The sequence below is a fragment of the Arachis duranensis genome, chromosome 3 (assembly GCF_000817695.3).
Source record: "Arachis duranensis cultivar V14167 chromosome 3, aradu.V14167.gnm2.J7QH, whole genome shotgun sequence".
NCBI lineage: Eukaryota > Viridiplantae > Streptophyta > Magnoliopsida > Fabales > Fabaceae > Arachis > Arachis duranensis.
Genome location: NC_029774.3, coordinates 31659328 through 31683881, shown reverse-complemented (window position 1 = coordinate 31683881; position 24554 = coordinate 31659328). Strand labels below are relative to the sequence as shown.

The following is a 24554-nucleotide window of genomic DNA, read 5'->3' as shown; positions in this document are numbered from 1 at the left end:
ATCGCCGTCCGAGCTTCGTATCTTAAGTCGAACTCGGAAAGCTCTATTGCCCATTGAACCATTCTCCCTACCACATCCATCTTTTGGAGGATTTGCTTCATGGGTTGGTTCGTTCGGACTCTTATTGTGTGAGCCTGAAAGTAAGGTCGTAGCCGTCGTGAGGCTATTACTAAGGAGTAAGAAAACTTCTCTAGTTTGTGGTATCTTAGCTCAGGGCCTTGTAGAACTTTACTGATGAAATAAACTGGATGTTGTCCGACCTCATCTTCTCTTATCAATGCTGATGAGACAGCTTTGTCCGCTACGGATAAGTACAGGACGAGGTCTTTTCCAGATATTGGTCGGGTCAGAATAGGAGGTTGACTTAAAAACTTTTTGAACTCCTGGAACGCCTCCTCGCATTCAGGAGTCCATTCAAACTGACATCCCTTTCTTAATAAGGAGAACAGTGGAAGGGATTTTAGCGCCGATCCTGCCAAAAATCTGGAGAGGGCTGCAAGTCGGCCATTCAGCTGCTGGACTTCCCTCAAACAAGTCGGGCTTTTCATCTCTAGGATGGCTCTACACTTATCGGGATTGGCTTCGATCCCTCTTTGTGTTAGTATAAATCCTAGAAATTTTCCTGCCTCCACCGCGAAGGCGCACTTTGCGGGATTTAGTCTCATCCCGTGCAGCCTTATGGTGTCAAAGACTTGTGAGAGGTCGGACAAGAGGTCGACTTCTTTCTTGGTCTTTACCAGCATGTCGTCGACGTATACTTCCATTAGACTCCCAAGGTGAGAGGAAAACACTTTATTCATCAACCTTTGATATGTGGCTCCTGCATTCTTTAATCCGAATGGCATGACCACGTAGCAGAAATTAGCTCTGGGTGTGATGAATGATGTCTTCTCCTGGTCTGGCTCATGCATTGGGATTTGATTATATCCCGAGTAGGCGTCCATGAATGATAAGTATTGATACCCCGAGCTGGAGTCCACTAGGGTATCAATACTTGGCAGCGGATAAGGGTCCTTGGGACATGCCTTATTTAAGTCGGTATAGTCGACACACATTCTCCATTTGCCATTTTATTTTTTGACTAGCACTACATTGGCTAGCCATGTTGGGTATTTGACTTCTCTGATGAAGCCAGCTTCCAGGAGTGCCTGCACTTGTTCTTCTACTATTAGGGCTCGTTCTGGGCCGAGCTTGCGTCTTCTTTGTTGTACAGGTCGGGATCCCGGATAAACCGAGAGTTTGTGGGACATAAGCTCGGGGTTTATCCCAGGCATGTCGGAGGCCTTTCAGGCGAAGAGGTCGGAGTTATCTCTTAGGAGCTTAGTCAATTCTTGTTTTAGGGTTTATCCTATATGAGTATTTTTTCCTTCCTCTTTGCCGACCTGTACCTCCTCAGTTTTTCCTCCCAGTTGTGGTCGCAGTTCTTCTCTGGCCCTTGCACCGCCGAGCTCTATTGTGTGAACTTCTCTGCCTTTTCCTCTCAGATTTAGGCTTTCATTGTAGCATTTCCTTGCCAACTTTTGGTCTCCCCTTACCGTTGCTATCCCCGCCGAAGTCGGGAATTTTATGCAAAGGTGGGGAGTGGATACCACTGCTCCGAGTCGATTAAGGGTAGCTCTGCCGATTAAGGCGTTATATGCTGACCCCACATCAATGACTATGAAGTCTATACTCAGAGTCTTTGATTTTTTCCCTTTTCCAAAGGTGGTGTGGAGGGGCAAAAATCCCAGTGGTTTTATTGGCGTATCACCTAATCCGTACAAGGTGTCGGGGTAGGCTCTTAATTCTTTCTCATCCAACCCTAGTTTGTCAAAAGCGGGCTTAAAAAGGATGTCCGCTGAGCTTCCTTGGTCTACTAGGGTTCTGTGGAGATGGGCATTTGCCAGGATCATAGTTATTACTACTGGATCATCGTGCCCAGGGATTATTCCTTGCCCATCTTCTTTTGTGAATGAAATGGTAGGGAGGTCGGATGACTCTTCTCCAACCTAGTAGACTCTTGAGATGTCTTTTGCGAGAGGATTTGGTGAGTCCCCCTCCCGCGAATCCTCCTGAGATCATATGGATATGTCTTTCTGGAGTCTGCGGCGGTGGGTCTCTTCTATCCATATCGTCTCGCTTTCTCTTTCCATGACCGTCCGACCTTTCTATGAGATATCTATCAAGCCGACCTTCTCTAGCCAGCTTTTCTATCACATTTTTAAGGTCGTAACAATCATTTGTGGAGTGACCATATATTTTATGGTACTCACAATAGTCGCTGCGGCTCCCCCTTTTTTATTTTTAATGGGTCTAGGGGGTGGCAGTCTTTCAGTGTTACAAATCTCTCTGTATACGTCCACTATAGACACTTTCAGAGGAGTATAAGAGTGGTATTTTCTTGGTCTCTTGAGACCGAGTTCCTCCTTTTTCTTGGTTTCCCTTTCCCTTTCCTTTGTTGAGGGAGGGAGCCCAAGTCGCCAACTCAGGTCTCTCAACTTAGCGTTTTCCTCCATATTGATGTACTTTTCAGCTCTTTCCTATACATCACTTAGAGAAATGGGGTGTCTTTTAGATATAGACTGTGAGAAAGGGCCTTCTCTAAGTCCATTGACTAACCCCATTATAACTGCCTCTGTAGGCAGGTCTTGAATTTCTAAACATGCTTTGTTGAACCTTTCCATATAGGCTCGTAAGGGTTCTCCGACCTCCTGTTTTATTCCCAGGAGGCTCGGTGCATGTTTCACTTTATCTTTCTGGATAGAGAACCTCATAAAAAACTTCCTTGAGAGGTCTTCAAAACTGGTAACCGACCTTGGGGGGAGGCTGTCAAACCACTTCATCGCTGCTTTCGATAGTGTGGTCGGGAAAGCTTTGCATCGTGTAGCGTCGGAAGCATCAGCTAGGTACATCCGACTTTTGAAATTGCTCAGGTGATGCTTTGGGTTCGTGGTTCCGTCATAGAGATCCATATCGGGACTTTTGAAGTTCCTCGGAACTTTTGCCCTCATTATGTCCTCGCTGAAAGGATCCTCCGCTCCTAAGGGCGGCTCTTCTCGTTCGTCATGGGAGTTGCGACCTTTGAGGGAGGATTCTAACTTTAAGAGTTTCCTTTCTAACTCTTTTCGTCGCTCCATCTCCTCTCTTAGGTTCTTTTCAGTTTCCTTTTGTCGCTCCCGTTCTTGTTCTAATTGTTCCAGGCGACTGTGGACTAATCCCATGAGTTCAGTTACATGGGATGGTCCCTCTTTCTCTGATTCGCGCCCTTCTGAAGAGTTTACCTTCGGGTTTTTTACTCCAGAGGTACCTTCCCTGTGTTGATCATTGGTTCCCTGGTGGAGGGTCAAGTCTGCATCATTATTGCTTGTGTCCAAATTCTCTTGTTCAGAATCTGACTCCACATGACCCTCTTCGGGGGATCTGTCTGCCATCACTGGTTGATCTCTCGGGTCCCCGGCAACGGCGCCAATGTTACAGTGGGTAACCGGAGATTGATGGGCTGGATGGCGTTGGTTGGCCCAAAATGTGTGAAGGGAGAGGATCTCGAATGAATATGGAACTCGGGAGGCTCTGTCCGACTTGTTTGTGCGAAGAGATGGGGGTGGTACCTGCAAAGACACTCTGATGCCTAAGTTAGCAAGGGTGTGAGCAGGTCTAGAGAGTATTGGGCTTAGAGATACCTGAGGGGTGTCAGTGTATTTATAGTGGTGAACCAATAACCACCGTTGGAGTAGTGCCATATTTTTAGGGTGGTAACCATCCCATTATCTTAGGGAGGTTAGGATATGACTCGTAGAAGTGGTTAGAGAGATTATAGGGGCGGTTACTCATTTGAATGAGTGCTTATCCACCAGCTAACCCTCGTGCCCAACTTCTTTAGAACAAGTCGTAGTGAGTACCGACTTCATGGGATGAAGATTGGTACTGGTGAGGCCCAACCCTTTGGGTTAGGTCTTTTGCTTGATCCTGGGCCTTTATTATTGGGACAGGGTATGAACAGTAATATTTTAGTAATCTTTTATAACATTCTTCTAAAGCAAGGTTTTCACAAAGTGAAATTCTTACGTGTCCTATACCATTGTGATTCAAGCTGAAACATCATGCATGGAACTATATAATTTCATACATGTTTCCGTGTTAAAAATTATACATAGTCATATTCCTTTAGAAAATGTACTACCTTTCATAGTTGAGTTTTATCAAAATTGAGCATGAAATTTCAAAATTTGAATTCAAAATCAAAATTGAAAAGGAATTCATTCCCCTTAGTTATGTTATTTTTCTCTCTTTCTCTTCTTCTTATTCTTCAGTTCCTCCTTTTTTGTTTTCTCTTATTCTTCAGTTCTTTCTTCTTTTTTATTGGATAGCCTTTCTTTGTCCTTTCGTGATGTCGTCCCAAGAGCATGGTGGTTACTAATGTGGTGGTGGTGGATACAGAGGAGGAAGTGGTAGAAGAAAGTAGATCGATAAAAAGAATTGAGTGGATGCCACAGAAAGCACATGCAGTGAGACTAGGCAAGCAGAGAGCACATCAGCAAAGATAAGAACAGAACGGTGAGATCTATTTATTTCCTGTCATGGTGGAAGGGACAACAGCAGTGGTGGTAGGGGTTATAGTGGTGGAGGAGTCTAAAGTAGCGGTGAGCCCAGTAGTTGCAATAGAGTTCATGGTGATTGTCGACATGGTGATGGTGGATAAGGTGGAGGATGCAATGGTGGTTGTGCATGCTACAGCCATAATGGGATAGGTCAAGGATTACAACCAGGGAGGAGGCAAATGCTGAGCTAGGTATGGCGGCGTTTGTGTTGGCAGAAGCTGCTACAACTATGGAGATTTTCTGGATATTTTGCAACAAAATGCCCAACAATCTCTTCGAGAAAATAAAAGTATAAGATTTTAATATTCCTACATGTACTTCTCTTTGTTTTTTTTTTATTTTTTTAATGTTATCTTTTTCATTTAAACTATGTCTTTATAGTAGGCAACAGCACCGAATCACTCTCAAGAGACACACTCCCACCTTGAGTGCTTTCTTCTTTTTTCTTTTTTCTTTTTCTAATGACAAATTCATGATGGTTTGTGATGATGAGTTGTGTGTTACTTACTATTTGATCTAATGTTTATATTTGTAATGTTGTTGTTGTGCAGAGACGTCTTTATCTAATTGCCCTTCACCAATAGTTCTCAATCTGTTTCCTCTTATCTTCAATTTTGCATCCAATAAAACCAAATGAGACTTCTAAGTAATGCAACATGAATTGTTGCAACATACAAAATGAATACTACATCTTTACTACAAGATTTATATTTAATTGAGAGAGCTTTTTAGTAGAGGTTTTAAAATTTTTTGGAAATACACTTTATTTATGGCAATTTATAAAACTCTCTCTAATAGTTCATTCAAGATTAAAATTTAAACTCTCACTCATAAAAACCCTACTTTGTGAGTTGTGTAGCTACTGTTGCAGTATCCGTTTCCACCGTCGTTTCTTCCACCGTTGCAGCCACAGTTATCATAGAAAGCTTCTCAATCAAGCCACTTCCTCTATCAACATTATGGTTTTAAATCTGTTTACTTTGTAGCCACTGTTGTTGCTACAGTTTTTGCTGTCGTTACCGCGCAGTTTCTGCCATCGTTGCCACTGTAGTTGTCATGGTAGAAAGCTTCTGAATCGAGCCACCTCCTCTGTCAACACGATTTCAGATGTGTTTACTCTGTAACCACTGTTGCTACTGTAATTTTTGCCGCCGTTTCTGTCATCATTGCCGCCATAGTTTTCATGCATGGTAGAAAGCTTTTGGATCGAGCTTCTTCTTCAACGCAACTTTCTTTTCCTCGAGCTGTCGCTGGTATTTCTTCTTTTTCTCTGTATTTCACTTGTCTCTATGTTTCTCTACTTCTTTATTTTGTGAATTGTAATTGCTTGGTTAATTAATTTTTCACATGTCCTATAAATTGACATTTTGATTTGTTCCTAAAGATATAGATTAGTTTTACATTTTTCAGCATATATTGGTCCTTGCAATATGTACAAAGAAAAAACTAGGATAGAGAGCACTTGAGATAGATCTAGCAGCTTGGAACCTAAGAATTGGATTAGCTTATTGATAAAATCACATTAGCTTCCATCAAGTTCTTCATTATTTCTTCATTATCTCCAATGTTTTTGAAACTATCTATATATAGTTTATTTTGAATATAATTAAATTAGTACTAAGATGGTATTAACACATTTTACAAATATATATTAGTTATATTAGATTTTTCAGTTTTGTTTTTGTTCTTGTTAGTCAAATGAAAATTTGTGTCCTTGTGTAATCAGGCGACACAGCATAATGCAACCAAACTAGCTAATTAATTCATATATCTGAGTGCAGGGAGAAAAAATATTTCACTGAATAAGCACTTGTTGAGGTAAATTTATTATCTTTAGATATCTCTTTTCGCTCTCTCTTATATATGTATATCTTGCTTTGGTTTAAATATGTTAGAAGTCTATTATAGCTTTGTAGTATATTATGTTAGAAGTCCCATATATATAAGTAGTAAACATGTCTAGTAATTGTTTTTTTCTACCTGAAGTTTAACTAGCGACAATGGATAAATCTTGGATTGGCAAGCCACGAATCTCAAATGAATATATAGTTGGTCTAGAAAACTTTTTGGATTTTGCATTTCAACATGGAGCAATTGAGAATAGTAACGTAGTGTTTGGAGGAGAGATAGAGACTGAGAGACTGAGACTGAGAGACAAAGATTGAAATAAGTCTCAGTATTGTGTTTGGTGTAAAGTGGGAGACAGAGATTGAAATAAGAATGAAGCTCTAACTTAATTTGCACAGAGTAAAGTTGGAAGTAATTAATTGAAATAGGGATATTTTTGGTATAAAATGTTATTAAAGTTTCAATCTCTACCCCCAAAAATTTTAGTCCCCTGTGTCCTCACTTTTTGGAGGTATTGAAATACTAAAATTTTGGGAACAGAGACTGAAATTTTAATACCAGTCTCTAGGCTAACAAACATAATACTGAATCCCAATCTCCGTCCCAGTACCTCAATACAAATGCTACCTAAGATAACATGGGGTCCGCTTGCTTTGTAAGTCAAGTTTATGATTATCTTCATTTCATGAATGAATTTATGCAGCTCATCATGTTTTCTTTGCTGATTCTCATCTCAGGGTAGCTGCTCACATTCCCTTGACTATCTTGTCTGTTCTATTTTTTGTGCTAATTATAAGAATTTTTACTATCTTCACATTATAGACTTTTTAAGAAATTGGAACAAGGAATGTCAAAAAGGATGCTTTAGTCATCATACCTGATTGATGCTTGATATTCAGATTGGTGGTGGGTATCTTTTTGGGTTTAAAATAGGCTTTCTTGCTAACTCTATTGATGCAACAGTTGATGATGCAGTTGCGTTTCTTCTTGGTAGAATAGTCAGTTTTCAATTTTTAGCATTTTGTAGTATCTTGATTAGTTGAAGATTCAGTTGCTCTTTAATTTGTTTCTTTTATTCGTATATTTATCCTATCTACTTGTGCAGGTTGAAAATTTACTAGTTATCTCTAAGTTGAATGATTATCCGAAGTTTAGATATGTGGTAATAACAATTCAAAGATCTGTCTTTAAAGCTTGTGGACTGCAAGTTTTAATATTATGAATTAATAGTGTTCTTAAGGATTTTATTCCACTACAAGAAACACGCTGACTATCGTCGAAATATTATTTTAGTGGCACAAACTATATTGGTGAATCTATCGTCAGATTTTGCCGACGACAACAGAGTCTAGAAAATTGTTCCATTTATGCAAGTTACCATCTGAATGTTCTGTCAGTATATCCAATGGTAATATTACGATAAAATTCAAATGCAAGCCCCCTACCCCTCACTTTTGCAAACTCACTCTCTCTGTTCTCTCATGTTCTTTCGTCGGCACTACCGCTGCCGGCGTCGCCGCCACCCACTAGAGCCTCCGCCTCCGACGCCACCGCCGCCACCACCACTGGACATTCTCACAACTGGAGCTGTCGGGAACGCCTGGAGCCATCGAGAACGCTGCCACTGTTCGTGTTCATGGTCACTACTATCGGTGATAATGACATTGTTGCCGTCATTGCCGCCTTCTGTTACCACCACGCCTCTCCCATCTTGCAGCCACCATTAAAGGTAATTTTTTTTTATTTTTTTTTATTTTTATGTGAGTTTATGTTTTTTTTAAGTAGTTTATGAAGTTATTGATTAAATTAGTATTCAAGCCTAAAATATTTCTAATCACCTTCTACTACTCCTCATTACAATTTTCCTATGTCAATGCTTCCGCAAGCTTCTGCTGCATCACTCTGATTTTCATCTACTAAGAATCAAATCACTCATCCTTAAGTACTAAACCATAACTTAACATAATAGATAATCACTAAATTCCATTTATGACAACTAAAATCAAATGCCAATAATGCATTCACATCATATTCCCTTATCGGATCACAAAACCTAGGCTCACTTCTAAACTTTCTCAACCTGACCTAAATAACACTTATGATTATCCTAAGACTCAATCACAATCAATTAAATCCTTGATTTTCACACTCACATTACCTAATCCTTGAAAACTTATAACATCAGTTTTCTAACAATAGTCATTATCCCATTTCTACACAAGTATACAAATTCACAAACTTTTATTTCAAGTTCAAATCCAAGGTATATCAATGCCATCTACAAGTTTTCTCTCTTCCCAATCATCAATTCTTAATCAATTCAAACCTAAAAATTATACTCTCTAATTTTTCTTCATTTCTACCTTGCCTCAGTACCCAACCATTTACCAAATACCTAATGTTATCTTGAGTCACCATATAATCTGCTACTAAATCTAAATTCAAATGCAAATTTCAGCATTTTCAATCGTAAGTTAACAACTTATCAGTCGTACAATGTAGTTAACACATTACCACCAATCTCTTATTTACCTCTGACCAAAGTGTCAGACCCAGTGATATCCTCCACCGTTATCGCGTACACATGGCCTTGGTGGAGGGGCTCTACCAGCATTCCGATTAGCCTTCTCAGGACAGTTCCAAGACATATGACCAGCCCCTGTACAGTTGTAGCACAATCCCAATCCGGCTCTATATAGAGTGTTCGGGTGGTAGCTCCCACACCTCCTACAGGTCAAGTCATTCTGAGGTTGCTTTCCATACCTCCTTCCTTGATTATTGTTGTTGTTGTTCCTTCGGAAATTGTTCTGGGCTTGCTGAGGTTGTTGATTGTAACCTTCTCTCTTGAAGTTATGGCCCCTTAGAGCAAAGGATCTTGCACACTCCTGTTGTGGTAGTCACAACGGTTGGTTCTTAGGATTTCAATCCTCTTAGAGCAATCCTCTACCACGCGGCTCTTGTTTACTAACTCCGCCAAAGCTATTGATCTCAAGAGGCGGCACAACTCGCATGATATCATCTCTCAAACCATCTTGATACTTCATACATTTCCATTCCTCATTCCTTTCAGGACACCCTGACACTCAAAAAGTGGCATAACTCTTCAAACTTGCTTGTGTAAGCAGCCAGTGTCAAAGATCCTTGCTTCAGTTGTAGTAATTCCAACTCCATAGCTTGCCTTGCAAAGTTCGGAAAATACTTCTTGTAAAACTCCTCTCTGAACACCTCCCAGGTGATCGTCCCATCTCTATTCCCTTGCTGCAATAAATGATGAGTCCCTTGTCACCAGTGTCGCATTTTCCCAGCCAGCTGGTAAGCAGCGAATTCAACCAGCTGATCCTCAGGTACTTGCTGTGCTTGCAGGGCCCTTTCCATTTTTTGAAACCAATTATCAGCCTCCGTCGGATCAATTGTGTCCTTGAATATTGAGGGATTGACCTTTAGAAAAGTAGCCAAGGTCATCGAACCTCCTCCAGCTTTTTTTCCTCCAGATCCGTTACCATTCCCGTTCATCCTCTCCATAGCTTGGTTCGTAGCTACAGTGCGTGCATCGCATTCACAAGGGTAGTCATAGCAGCCAAGAGCGGCTTGGTTATTCCCTAGTGTGCCTTCCTCATTTTCTCCACGCATACGGATTCGACAAGCGATATCAAGGTGATCAGTCTCAATATCTCAAGTCAAGTGCTTTAAATTTCCAAAAGTATATTCATGAACTTCATGCTAAAATATCACTTAGATATCCTAAATAGCACAGGCACAGACTTAGAGTATTCATTGAAGCATAAGCAGTCCATCCCTCAGGCTCTCGAGGATGAACTGCTCTGATACCATAATATAACACCCTAATGTTCAAATCCTTATGCTCAAGTCACAAGTCAATGATAATTAGGTGGTACGACTATCAAGGTAGATTTATAGTACATATATATGAATTAAATTATTAAACAAGAAGCCTGAAAAGGAGTAAAAATAAAATCGTGAATCGGAAATACTCAAATGAAAATAAAAGATAAAGTGCGTTCGGAAAGCGATAAGTCTAGCTACTATTTGTGACCTGCAAAGTTTAGGCCGGCCAGGGTGCAGAAACAAAATTAGTTTGACAACAGTATTTTTTCCATCTCTCCCAATATACATCATGGCCTCTGTAAGCAAGTTTCAAAAGAAAGAAATAAATAAATACATATAAGTTTTTCAAAATAAATATGGAGAGATTCTAACCAATATAAACATGGTCCAATGATCTTCGCCATCTCTCAGATGAATCATAACTCACTGCTGAGCACCTGGACCTGCATCTGAAAAACAAGAGATATATACAGAATAAGAATTCCTGATCCATAGGTTCCCAGTATGGTAAAAATGCCAAATAAATACAATGAACTATAATAGGATCTCACTAAGCATCTTAAGCTTCCTTTCATCAATTATTCACCTTAAGTTCTCACTAATCCATGAATTAGGCAACTGTCCTAAGTGATACTAAGTCTAATTCATTTTATCATCTTTCTTAACCTTCCAAGCTTTCCAACTTCCAATTTAGAATAGAACCAGCCCTCAGCGTCAACCGACACCAGCATGAGGGATCTCTCAGATGTTCAAATATAAGCAAAACAGACAAAATAATGCACAATTAAATTCAAGTACAACACATTACATATAGACATTTAATTATGCACAAATAGACAAGTGATTATTGGATTTTTGATGGTATAGAATTTCACAAATGAATTCTCGTTGCAAGTATAGTTTCTAAACCAATCAATAATCCTTTCATACAAAAAGTTCTTTGTCACTAGTACAAACCCCTAAAATTTATAAACCGAAGTATTGAACCTCGGGTCGTTCTCCCTAGGAATTACAATAAAGTGTCTTATTATTGGTTGTGAGTTATTTTGGGGTTTATGAGATTTTAGACAAGAAATATAAATGGCAAAGGAAATAAACTAACAACTAACAAAGCTCTTGGCAAGATATGAGTACTAGAAGTCCTATCCTAGTTATCCTCCTCAATTATGATAACAAATTGTCCATTACTCCCACTTAGTTAACCTCTAACTATGGAGGAAAGTCAAGTGGATGAATCAATTTGATTCTTCAAGTCCTAATCAACTCCTAAAGGAAAGACTAGCTTTAGAGGCATTCAAATCAATTAGCAACTTCTAATTATCAATCAACAAAGGAATTAGATAACTCAAGAGTCACTAATTACTCAACAAAGGCCAAGAGGAACAAAATCTACACTAAAACCCAACCAAGCATTTCATCAAACACTTGGAAGGCACAAAAGAAAATCATAGTAAATTGACAACAAGAATGAAATCTAACAACAATTATTGAAAGGAATTAACAACAACAATTAAAAGAAACACATTTATTATGAATTACCTTGAATTGAATGGAAAGAAAGTAGAAGGAACAAAAGTAGATCTACAACAAAATACAAGAACAATAAAAAAGAGATTACAACAAAAGAATGGAAGAAGAATAAATGTAACTACAAGGAATTGAGAAGATAGAAGTAGAAGAGGATGAATCTAAATCTAGATCTAAGAATTAAACCTAATCCTAATCCTAATTCTAGAGAGAAGTGAGAGCTTCTCTCTCTAGAAACTAACTCTAACTACTAAACTAAGCTAAACTATGACTAATGGTAACTAACTTGTTCATCCTTCTTCAATCCTTGGCTTAAATAGCATCAGAAATAAGTTGGATTGGACCCACAAGGCTTCTAAAATCACTGGCCACAAGTTGCATTAAGTGGATCATGTGCCACCATCGGCTAATAATGTATGCCTTCCCTATGGCAAATGAGCTCATATGTCGATTATATAGCCAAACCTGATATATCCAGTAGCTAACCGTGGACAGTCCCAACATGCGCCCATCTATCAAGAGAAATTTTACATTTTCAAGGAGGAACGTCCGGAAAGGTATAAGTATCCGGTCACAACTTGCGACGCAGGGTCAACAGAGTTTCCACAACATCCTGAAGCAAGCGGAATCACTCAATTGCATCTACCCAGGAAGGTGTATTTGAAACTTAGATTAAATATCATTATCAAAGTGTGTCATTCTTGAGCAAGCGAAATCACTCTACTGCATCTACCCAGGCAATTACATTTCACCTCGTCCCGGAGCAAGCGAAATCACTCCACTGCATCTATTTGGGCAGTTACATTTCAATCTCAATCAATTATCACTATCTCTCAATATTATAATCCTCCTCATTATATCTCAGTAATAATAAATTATATTTACGAGTTGTCCTCTTAATCATTCACTTCATATCTTAATCATAATCATATTTAACATTAATTCCATCGTTAATTCATCATCAATCTCATCATCAATCTCATCTCAATTCATATTCAATCTTAATTAAACTCATTCATCATCATAATCAATTATTATTCATCATCACATTCATTCTCATCACGCATCACTTCATGTCTTATTCAATTTTCTCAATTTCACTAACTCAACTCTTAGATTTGGTCTCTAACTCTTCCATCCTTAATTTCACCGGTTCTATACTCTTATCGGAGATTAAAGAGGTTTAGAAAGCTAAAATAATGGTTAAGAACGTTAGATTTCAAGTTTTGGAAATCTAGGTGGTCATGTGTACGTATGAGTGTAAAATTTGGCATACTCGCATACGCGGACCACCCTCGCGTACGCAAGAAATTTGGGCAGTGGAGGACGCTCGTGTACGCATGGCTTGCATCGCGTATGCAGGAGCGTCATTTTAACAAACTCGCGTACGCATCACCTTGTCTGCGTATGCATGGCTGCAGGCCGAGGCCAATTCCCGTGTATGCATGACAATGCTCGCAAACGCATGCCATACTAGAACTTAAAAAAAGCTTATATGTTAAAAAAAACCAGTTTTTTAGCCCAAATTTCAGACTTTCATATCTTTTTTCACAAAATTTATTTTTCAACCATTCTTGAACCGTTGAAAATATTGATAAATAAATTTTCATAAAAATCTAGTTTTGCAAATTTTCCAATTCCGAATACCGAATTACGATCTGTCGAAGTTGGTCAAAAATTAGTTTTTACCAAAAAAAAAAAACAAATTTACCAAATTTCCAAAGATTCACAAGCCTCATCAATCTCAACTCAACATAATGACCTCTAACCAATCCAAATCACTCATTCACCATCATTTGTACTCAAACCTATGCAACTTAGACATTCCAACCTTAAACCATTCAACTTCACAACTCAAATCTCATTTTTAACCTCAAATCATCAATTTCACAATTCAATCTTAATTTTCAACCTCAAACCAATAATTTCAAATTCAACCTCAATCATAACCATTCAACAACTTACCGGGCTTACCTCTACGGCCTTCGACCCAATTCCACGGCCTCTGACCCAACATTTATCAATTCAATACAAATTCATATATGCATAATCATTATCCAATATCAATTCCATTCATACATTCACTATACATACTAATACATTAAATCAACCATTCAAGATTAATCCTTGGGGCACCTAACCTAGGAATTTTCATCACACCACATAGTACTTAAATAAAACTTAAACTGCACCTTTAATAACGGCAGTTCACACCCAACACTTGAATTCTACACTTTAAGGCTCACCCCGAAAGATTCACAAGCAAATTTAAGTCCTCAAAGTGTGCTAAATTCACTTAACAACACTAGCTAACCAAGTTCACATATACCTTAATCTAAGATTCATGAGATTTGATAAATCACAAACGTTTGGAGATCTCTTACCTTAACTCATGAAATTTGTTAATGAAACTCACTAATAGCTCATACTAGAGCACCCACAAACAACCAAAATCACAAGATTTTCTCAGAACCCAAACCGAAACACGAATTAAAAGGGGAAAACTAAAATGAAAAGAGGACTTCGAGATACTCACCATAATACCTAGATAGAATCGAAGAAGGTGAGGAGAGCGACACATGATCGTAAATGGCTCGTCAATCGGAGCTTCGAAGAGAAAGTTATAGTAGATTGAAGTTGATGGGGAGTTAGGATTTTTGGTGTTCTTCCTTTCTCTCTTCTCATTCACGTTGCTCATCAAAATGGGGAAAGGAAATGATGAGTTGTGGCTTAAGTGTGGGTATTTATATGCGAGCTTGGGTCCACTTGGACCCGATTCACTCAATTTGACCCGCTGGCCCAACTTTGGGTAAAAACCTTTAAGATTAGTATTTTAATTCGAATTTTAATTATTTTTACTTTCCCAAATCATCAATTCTACTTTCTTAATCTCTTTGGCCCGGTTAATTTTTCAATACGCGTCCTTACACATTTTTCCACTCGAAAAAATCCTCCGAATCCAAATATCACATTTAAATTTTCAAATTATGATTCTAAATTTTTTTACCCCTGTCGGCTCCTATTTAATGTATTATTTATTTAATTTTTTATTCAATTGGGGTTTTACATTGAAAGTATTAATTTAAAATAACCAATGTTCTGAAAATCGGTTCGAACCGGCCGATCAAACTGTGAACCGGTGAAGATTCCAATTCTGGCAGAAGCCATAATCGCTCTTTCTAAAAACTATTATCGGATCGCCGAACTGGCTGAAAACTGTCTGGTCGAACCGAATTGAAACTCGGCTGGTTTTTAGATTTGCACAAAAACCCTAATCCCCTTCCCAGTTCCCTCTTCCTTGAGCCCTCACTTCCTCTTCCATCTTCCTTCTCTAAAAATGAAAAGAAACGCTAGTTTCCACTATCTCCGCCATTTTTCTCACCACCGCCGTCCCTCTTGCTCTAGTCGTCTCTCTACTGTCCAATCGATCGCCTCCAACCCCTCTATATATTCGCAAATCGCAAGCTTCTCAGAGTCATTTGCCACACGTCGTGGGACATCATTCTCATCGCCTGGTCGCCCGTCATTTGTCGTTTGCCGACGTTCTCATCGTTGGCGTTCTTGCTCCTTCTCCCTTATACTCTGCTCATTACTCACTACTCAAAGTCTCATACCGAAAGTAATGGTTGTTTTTTTGCTTTTTTTTATTTGTTCAAAATAAGAAGATGTACCTTCCCTCCTTTGCTTGGTTAGATCAATATGATTTAGTTTATACATTTAAGATCTTGCTTAATTTTTTATGCATAATCACTTAGTTGAGTATTTAGTTAAATTGGGGATAATTGTGCAGTGCAATGATTGAATGGAGGTTGTAGATCTTGTTTTAGTTAGTAGTTGTTTTAATTAGTACATTGCAATTCTAATTCTTATCAAGTTGAATTGCTCTGATTGGATTTTCTAGAAACTGTGCTTTTAATCGAATAATTTGAGTAAGTAATCTCGCAAATTCCAAGTTGCGAGAAGACAAGAAGTACACATGTGACAATCTCGAAGATGCATCTATTAGGACCATAAAATATCTAAAAGATCCACATGGTGGATGAATAGGTCCACATATATCGCCTTGAATCTTTTTTTGAAATTCAAGAGACTCAAATCTAATATTTATTGGTGATAGCCTTAAAATTAATTTTCCCTAAGAACATGCAGCACAACAAAATTTACTGGATTTAAGAATTTTCTGGTTCTTTGGTGAATGTCCATGAGAATTTTCAACAATTCTCCGCATCATGGTTGTTTCACATGTCCCAATCGATCATGCCAAATTATGAATTTATTTAGACTAGTAAACTTCTAGTTTACAATGGCATGTGATTTAATTGCACTAATTTTAGTATAATATAACCCAGAAGAAAGTGAGGGCAACTTTTCTAATATAACATTTTTATTTGAATCATGAATTGTGATACATAAGTACTCATGATATCCCTCATTCATTGTTTCAATATGATATCTATTTCGGTGAATATCTTTAAAACTCAACAAGTTTCTTAGAGATTTGGTAGACAATAGTACATTATTTATTATGAATTTTGTTCCTTTGGAAAATAAAATTATAGATCTTCCGAAGCCTTCTATCACATTTCTTGAGCCAATAATAATATTAACATATTCTTCTTTTGGTACAAGATGAGTAAAATATATATTACTTTTGAGAATGGTATGCTTTACATATTGTACAAATATATTTAAACTTTGAGAAATAATACATTTAAAGTTTCAAATTACGTATTGTATAAATCAAGGTTGCGAGAACCGGACCGGTCAATAAACCGGTGAGGTCATTGGTTCAATGGTTCATTGGTTCGACCGGAGTTCAACCGGGGTTCAACCAATTTAATTAAATATTAAATAAAATTATTAAACTTAATAAAATTCAATAATTTCTAACTTAATAATTTCTAACTTACTAAAATATTCATCATGAAGCAACAAACAGAAGCAGCAAAATATATTCAAAATCAAAAACAGCAATGATGAAAATAATGAAACAGCAAACATACTAGAAGCAGCAAAAAATATTCATCATGATTCATGAAGCAGCTAACAGAAGCAGCAATGCAAAATATATTCAAAATTTCTAAACATCAATCATGAAAATAATGAAACAGCAATCAAAATAACCTCAGAAAATCAAAATCCAAAATCAACAAGGCAACATAGAACAGGCGAGCTCACAGAACCTCAGAAAATCAAAATCCAAAATCAACAAGGCAGCATAGAACAAGCGAGCTCATAAATCAAGATCAGAACCTCAGAAAATCAAAATCAAGAAGCATAGGTGAAAGAACAGAGTCTTACCGAATTCAGAAGGAGGTGGGCTCGGCCGGTGGTGGTCGCGGCTGCTGTCGATGGTTGTGGGTGGCGGCCGGTGGTGGTTGCTGTTGCTATCGATGGTTGTGGGTGGCGACGAGGAGGCGGGCTCGGCCGGTGGTGGTCGCGGCTGCTGTGGATGGCTGTGGGTGGCTATGGTGGCCTTGGTGGGTGAATGGAGGCTGACGCCGAATGCTCAGATTAGGTTAGGGGAAAGGGGAAGAAAGGGGAAGAAAGGGGGGAGGGGATTACTCAAATTAGGGTTAGTGGCAGTGCCTTAGGACTTTCGCGTATGCCTTTCTCTTTCTTTTTTTTTAAAAAAAAAATGCCAAAACGACGTCGTTTGGCATCTGAAGTTGCAAACCACTGAACCGCAAAAAAATCGGACGGTTCTTTCGGTTCGCCGGTTAACTACCGGTTTGACCAGTTTTTCCACCGGTTTTTTCCAGGCGGTTTTCAACGTTACCCGAACCGGCTAGGTATCCGGTTCCCAGTTTTTCCGGTTGAACTGGCCGGTCCGGTCCGATTTTCAGAACCATGGTACATGCACAATAAAATTATATTTTTTATTGGAATTGTTTATCTAAAAATACTGTACATAAAATAGTGTCATATACTAAAATATTATTATTATTATTTTAGAATTTGACACATTTAATAATTTTAAAATTCATAAACATAAATATTTTATTAAATATTATTTATATACATCATATTTGAAATTCAAATACATTGAGAATAAAACTTAACAAGAAATATTTTACATTATTTATTTACATGAGTACTTTAACAAACCCACATATTAAACTTTTTCATCATTGATTAAATGACCAATATTTCTTTTAAGATCCTCAAAGAAATCAAATACTTTATAATGAGTGGTGTAATTTTCAGCAACATCTTTTGAAGCAAAATTCATCTCCTTTCCTTTGTCATTCTTTTTCAAGGATGCTTGATAAAGATCAACTAGGTGTCTCGGGATACGACAAGTTCGTGACCAATGGCCCTTTCCATCACAACGGAAATATTTATCATGTTGATTTATTTGTCCATTATTTCTTTCTTTATCCCACTTCTAGTTAGATCATTTCTTGTGAACATAATTTTTTTTTCTTCCATAATTTTTCTTATTACCAAAACATTGCCATTTACCTCTTTTGGGGTTATGATTTGCTTCATTTGCTTCACGAAATGGGACGACATCAATTAGGCGAGCTTCATGATTTCTTAAAAACAATTTATTGTTACATTTAGCAACAAGAAGACAAGAAATTAGCTCAGAATATTTTTTAAATTCTTTTTCTCGATAGTGTTGCTGTAGGAGCACATTTGAAGCATGGAAGGGCGAGAAAGTTTTCTCTAACATATCATTATCAGTTATTTTTTTCACATAATTTCATTCGTGAGGTAATTCGGAACATTGTTGAATTGTATTCATTTATGGATTTAAGTCCTATAGACGCAAGTGTGTCTACTCATATCGGATATGAGGAATTATCACTGTCTTTTAATGATTATATCTTTTTTCAATGTTCTTCCACAGATCAGCAGGATCTTTTAGTATGAGATATTCATTTTTAAATCCTTTGTCAAGATGACGACAAAGGACGATCATGGCTTTGAATTCATCCTTCTGAAATACATTATTTTCAGGCTTAGTGGTATCTCTAAGATCCATTGAATTAAGATCAATTTTGGCATCTAGTATCCATGATAAGTAGTTGTTTCCAGATATATCAAGAGCATTAAATTTAAGATGAGAAAACTTTAATACAATAAAAATTTATTAACTGAATTTTTCTAAATTTTAATCAGAGTCTCGTACTTATGACGTGTTGTAAAATAAATAAATAAGAGAGAGATAATAAATATAAAATAAAAAATATAAATAAAAGACTCTAATATTAATAATCACTAATATAATTATCTCAAAATATATATATATAGTAACATAGAAAAAGAAAAAAGTATTAGTAGTGTATAAAAAAAATATATTGTTATTGCTACCTATATTATCTCAATACCAGGTCCTTAAAAATAGGAGACTCGAACCCGCAACCTCTTAATTAAATACGGAAAAATTATGCCATTTGAGTTAAACTATCATATCCTTATTTATACATGCATAAAATCTTTATTTTTAATCTTTAATTAATGTAATTTCTGTTAGGAAGATGAACATCCCACCATAAAAAAGTTGAGCTGCCTATTAACATCCGTATCAAAACAGATAATTGGTGCCTTTCATATGGAAATGAACCGCCAAAAGCAAGAAATAAGAAGTTGACGACCATGTCCATGACCACCGCATTCAGGTGTACATCCACAGGGACCTCAGAAAACCCCATCGTGGCATTCACCACTCCCCCCAACTACGCCGAAAGGTTATCCCACCTTCTCACCGTCAACGCCTACTCCCCACTTTGGTGCCCAACACTCACCATCCAACCCACACCCTCCTCATTCGCCCCTTACCTCTCCTCTCACTCTCTCCAACCCTTCTCCGCCATCGCCTTCACCTCCCGAACCGCAATCCAAGCCTTCCACACCGCTGCCGCCGCCCTCCGCATCCCCCCGCTCTCTCATTCTGGCCACCCCTTCATCGTCGCCGCCCTCGGAAAGGACACCGAGCTCATCGACGCCGAATTCCTCTCCAGAATCTGTTCCAATTCTGAGAGAATTAGGGTTCTTGTTCCGCCGACCGCGACGCCGAGCGGCCTTGCGGCGGCGTTGGGGCCCGGCGGCGGAAGGAGAGTGCTCTGCCCAGTCCCACTGGTCGTGGGCCTGGAGGAGCCACCGGTGGTGCCGGGCTTCCTGCAGGAGCTACGGGATTTTGGATGGGACCCAGCTCGGGTGGAGGCCTACGAGACGCGGTGGGCTGGGCCGCGGTGCGCGGAGGGGATTGTGAAGGGGAGTGAGGATGAAGGAATGGATGCGGTGGTTTTTACGAGCAGTGCTGAGGTCGAGGGCCTGTTGAAGAGCCTGAGGGAGTTTGGGCTGAACTTTGAGGAGGTGAGGAGGAGGTGCCCACGTTTGGTTGTTGCGGCCCATGGGCCTGTCACGGCGGCTGGGGCCGAGAGGCTTGGAGTTAAGGTTGACGTGGTGAGTTCCAAGTTTGGTAGTTTTGATGGAATTATTGATGTTCTTAATGCTTCGTTGCCAAGGCTTAGGATTTAGAATTTTCTGGGTAGAAATGTAATCTAGAATTCTCATATCAATTCTGTATAATTTATCAAACCAGACTGTTCTTTTATTTGTATTTACTTGATAGAGAAATACAAATCTTTCTTCAAAAAGTTTCAGTATATATGTTACTTTATCATAGTTGTACCAATAAGATGTGGGCTGGGAAGATGATTTTCTTTTCCTTTTTCTGAAACATTATGTTGAGCTTTTTGACTTGCTCCTTTTTCTTCTTCTTTTTAGATGCTCAGCTAGGGATTCCGTATATTAATATTTTGTTAAGCCTCTTAATTCTTATAAATGCAATTTCATTGAACTAAGACTGGTTTTCACAATGATTCATTGTTGGCTTCACACTAACTTCAGTATTGGCTTAGATGGTAAAAAGGTGTTATTTATTCCTGGATGCGGCGAATTCGATAACGGTTTAAACTTTAAATGCTTGCGACATTGATGTTAGGCAAATACTCTCTGAAAAATTGAAACTCTTAAACAATGGCATATGATTCTTGGCAAAAATAAAGCTGATTTTTTATACTTGTTCTTAAACTGGGTGAAATTCTGAATGCTTATATGAAGACAAATGGCAAGCTAATGAGGTAAATTGTTCCTGAAATTCCACGTTGAATTGCTTCTTTCAAATGCACAATATTGTCTTGTTTGAAATAAGTATATCTGATGTAATAGTCAGAACAAAGAATATTTACTGACACGAAAACAGAGTGTGACAGCAGGGAGTATTATGGAGCCAAATGAATACCATATTTCAAATATTTTATGAAGTTGATTTTGCAACACAGACAGAATGGGATGTCACACTGAAATAATGGGAAGTATATATTATACAAATACAAACTACAGACTCATTTAATTACACACGTGCAAACTTTTTAGTGAGAATTTATATATCTCTAATGGCTTTCAATCATTTTCTTGAAGCTCTGCCATCTTCTATAGGTTTGATCCCTGGCAAAAGCTTCAGAGCATCATCCATCGATGGTCGATCATTTGACCTGCTGCTAGTGCAAAGCATAGCAACCTCGAGAACCAGTTTGATCTCCTGCATTGTACTGGTGGAACTGACTTCATTCTCGTCGTAAATTTCTCTGAGAAGAACATGCCATGGTTTGTTTTGTATGGTAGCTGCTGCATTAGTCAACCTTCCTCCAGTTAAAATTTCCAGAGTCATCTCTCCGAATTGGTAGACATCCATTCTGAGTTCCTCTTTCACGGCTTCATTATATTCTGCATCCAAAAATAAACACAAATCAGTATAATTAAACAGAGAAAGAAAAAGGAGTTGGGTAATTGACAGATAGGTATGTGAGTGTTTCAATAGTTGGCTAGTTCTCTACATAATCTGGACAAGGTAGAGTAACAAACTTAGATCCTGTTTGGTTTGTGGTTTTATTTTTTGTTTCATTTTCATTTCTATTTTCAATGTTTTGTTTTCATGATTTTTTGAAGAGATAAGTAAAAAAAGTGAAAACAGTAAAATTATGTTTTCATTATTTAATGCACATGCAAATGCAGAGAATTACTTGTTATACCTGTTTCCCACTTGGTTGTAGCAGGAGATGAGCCGTTGGTCAACCTTAACAGATGTTTGAACCCAAATTCAGCCAAATGGGGTTCCATATTTTCATCAAACACAACGTTGCTTGATTTCAAGTCTCCATGGGGTATGGCTGGGTAACAGTCATGGTGAAGGAATCTTAGTCCCCTTGCGATTCCAACCACAGTTCTGAACTTAGCTGCCCAGTCCCACTTCCTTCCAATTTTTTCAGCCAAATTCCCGTTGGGCACATAATCATACAGAAGATAGACTAACTGATTATTGTGGCATAGCCCCAATAATCTGATCAAGTTCTTGTGCCTCGCATTTCCAAGGCGAATTATGAATTCCGACATGACCTTGATGCTCCTCTGTTCCCATTCAATCTTCTTAACTACGACTGTTATCCCTGTAGGGAGAACCGCCTTTGAAACCAAAGGTGGTGATGGTGATGGAACTTCTGTTGTTTTTGTGCCACTGAAGCTTGTCAAAACATCATTTGCTGTGAATTGTGGGAGTCCAGCAAATGAGACCATCTTCCATCGACTTTTGATCCCTCTTCTTAAATAAAGTGTTCCAAAAGCGACTCCTAGAAGGATTACTAACGACCCTAAACAGAGTAGCAGAATACGGGTAAGCCTCCATGTTCCTTTGCTCCCCAATATTCCAACTGAACCAGGACATGGTCGAAGCGGTGCTCCACAAAGCTCAGGATTCCCAACAAATGCATTGCTACCCATCAATTTGAATGACTTCCCTGTTGGAATTGAACCAGTGATATTGTTGAAGGACACATTGAGAAGTTGTAAACTTGAAGAACTACCAAACTTCTCAGGTATGGGGCCATTGATCTTATTATTTGATAGGTCTATAACACTAAGAACAGGGATACTGGCTAGTTCTTCTGGTATATGACCTATCATATTGTTGTTCGACAAGTTCAGTTTTTCAAGAGCCTGACATTTGGAAAAGCTGTTTGGTATAGTTCCAGATAAGTTGTTCCTATCTAGATCAATAATTGAAATTGACTTACAGGACTCAAACTGAGGAAGATCACCTGAAATACCGCAAGAAGATGATGAAAAGTTTTGAAGTATGGGCAAAGACCATATTCGTGCGGGGATGGTGCCTCCTAATCGTGGATTATAAGATACATTGAAATACCGAAGTTGATATGCTTGAGAAATATCGGAGGGAATCCCACCAACAAAGTTGTTGTGGGACAGGTCAACATATGAAATATCAGGAAGATGGCTGAATCTGAGAGGGATCCTTCCGGAGAATGAGTTATCTTCGAGGCGAAGGCGAACAAGGGAAGAACAATCAGAGAGAGGGGAGAGACCTCCTGTGAATTTGTTTGAGAACAAGATCAACTTAAACAGCTCTCCAGTTGCACAAATGTCCGGTGGAATGCTGCCAACCAAGTTGTTTGTGGATGCATCCACCCACTTGAGTTTAGAGTTGCTCCCCAGGCTCTGTGGAAGTAATCCGGAGAACCGGTTGTTCCAAATGAGAAGGGTTTCCAAGGACGGAAGTCCACCTATGCCTTGTGGAACATTGCCAGTCATGTCATTGTACATGAGACTCAGCAGTCTTAGGTTCTTTAACTCTGAAAAGCTCTCTGGAATAAACCCTGAAAGGAAGTTATCAGATAAATCTAAATTTGTGAGATTTTTTATATTGCCCAACTCACTTGGTATTGATCCTGTGAGCTGGTTCCGGAACAGGAATAGTGATTGCAAACTGGTGAGGTTGGAGAGTTGCTTTGGTATGGGGCCTGAGAGATTTGCACCTGCTATGTCAAGATACTGAATCTGACTCATGTTACCCAATTGTGGCGGTATAAGACCGTCATAATTGTTGTAACCAATCTCCATATGGGTCACTGTTTTGAGGTTTCCAAGTTCTGAAGGAATATTCCCTGTGAGAGAATTCCCTGCAAGATGAAGAAACTCAAGGCTTCTGAAAGAACCATACTCAGATGGAATTGGTCCACTGAAGTAACTCCCAGCTAGATTAAGAACCTTGAGATTCTGTAGCTGCGAAAGTTCTGCAGGCAATGGACCTGAAAAGCTGTTGCTAAAGGCATCAAGTACAAGAAGATTTTGGAGGCTGGAAATTCCATTTGGAAAGTGACCAGAGAAGTTGTTTCTGCTGATATCAAGGCTTTTCAGGGTTTTGAGGTTGAAAATTTGCACTGGAAGCTGGCCAGAGAAGAAGTTGTAGCTGAGGTTGAGATCAACAAGGTTTGTGAAGATGGTGAATTGTTTCCCTGAGATTACGCCACCGAGTTTCTTCATTGAGAGGTCTATGGAGGTTACAACTGTTGAGTCGTTGTTACACTTGATACCTGTCCAAGAACATGCATAGGATTCTGTTGAGTTCCCTTGTTGAGAGGGTACTTTCCAATCATGCAGTGTGTTATCATCATCTACAAGCTCAGATTTCAGGCCCAGGAGTGCCTCTGAATAAGGGTCCATTGCTAAAACCACTGAGAATGTGAAAGTCGCGAGAAGATTCAAGTACAAGAATTTTACAATCTCCATTGGAACTTGGAGAGCATAAGGAAGAAACAAGAGACAATTGTAACTATCCTAAGTAAAGCAAATGGTGTGTCAGTATAATAAGTTTATGAGTATGATGAGAGATGTCAGATATCTAATATTTTTTATAAATATTAACTAATATTTTTAATCAATGTTTTA

At 38.6% G+C, this 24554-nt stretch overlaps 2 protein-coding genes across 2 annotated transcripts; one reads left to right on the top strand and one right to left on the bottom strand.

Annotated features, from left to right (window-relative positions):
- Positions 1-19294: 19294 nt before the first annotated feature.
- On the top strand, positions 19295-20897 carry LOC107478543 (uncharacterized). The gene is made up of 2 exons (XM_021138123.2): positions 19295-20213; positions 20874-20897. The coding sequence occupies exons 1-2, from the start codon at positions 19404-19406 to the stop codon at positions 20895-20897; spliced, it is 834 nt and encodes a 277-aa protein (XP_020993782.1). The 5' UTR covers positions 19295-19403.
- Positions 20898-21081: 184 nt separating this feature from the next.
- On the bottom strand, positions 21082-24497 carry LOC107478527 (leucine-rich repeat receptor-like protein kinase TDR). Its single transcript, XM_016098662.3, has 2 exons — positions 21845-24497; positions 21082-21539 (listed from the first exon to the last, which is right to left on the bottom strand). Exons 1-2 carry the CDS (start codon positions 24393-24395, stop codon positions 21220-21222), a joined length of 2871 nt encoding a protein of 956 aa, XP_015954148.1. The 5' UTR covers positions 24396-24497; the 3' UTR covers positions 21082-21219.
- Between the last annotated feature and the right edge of the window lie 57 nt (positions 24498-24554).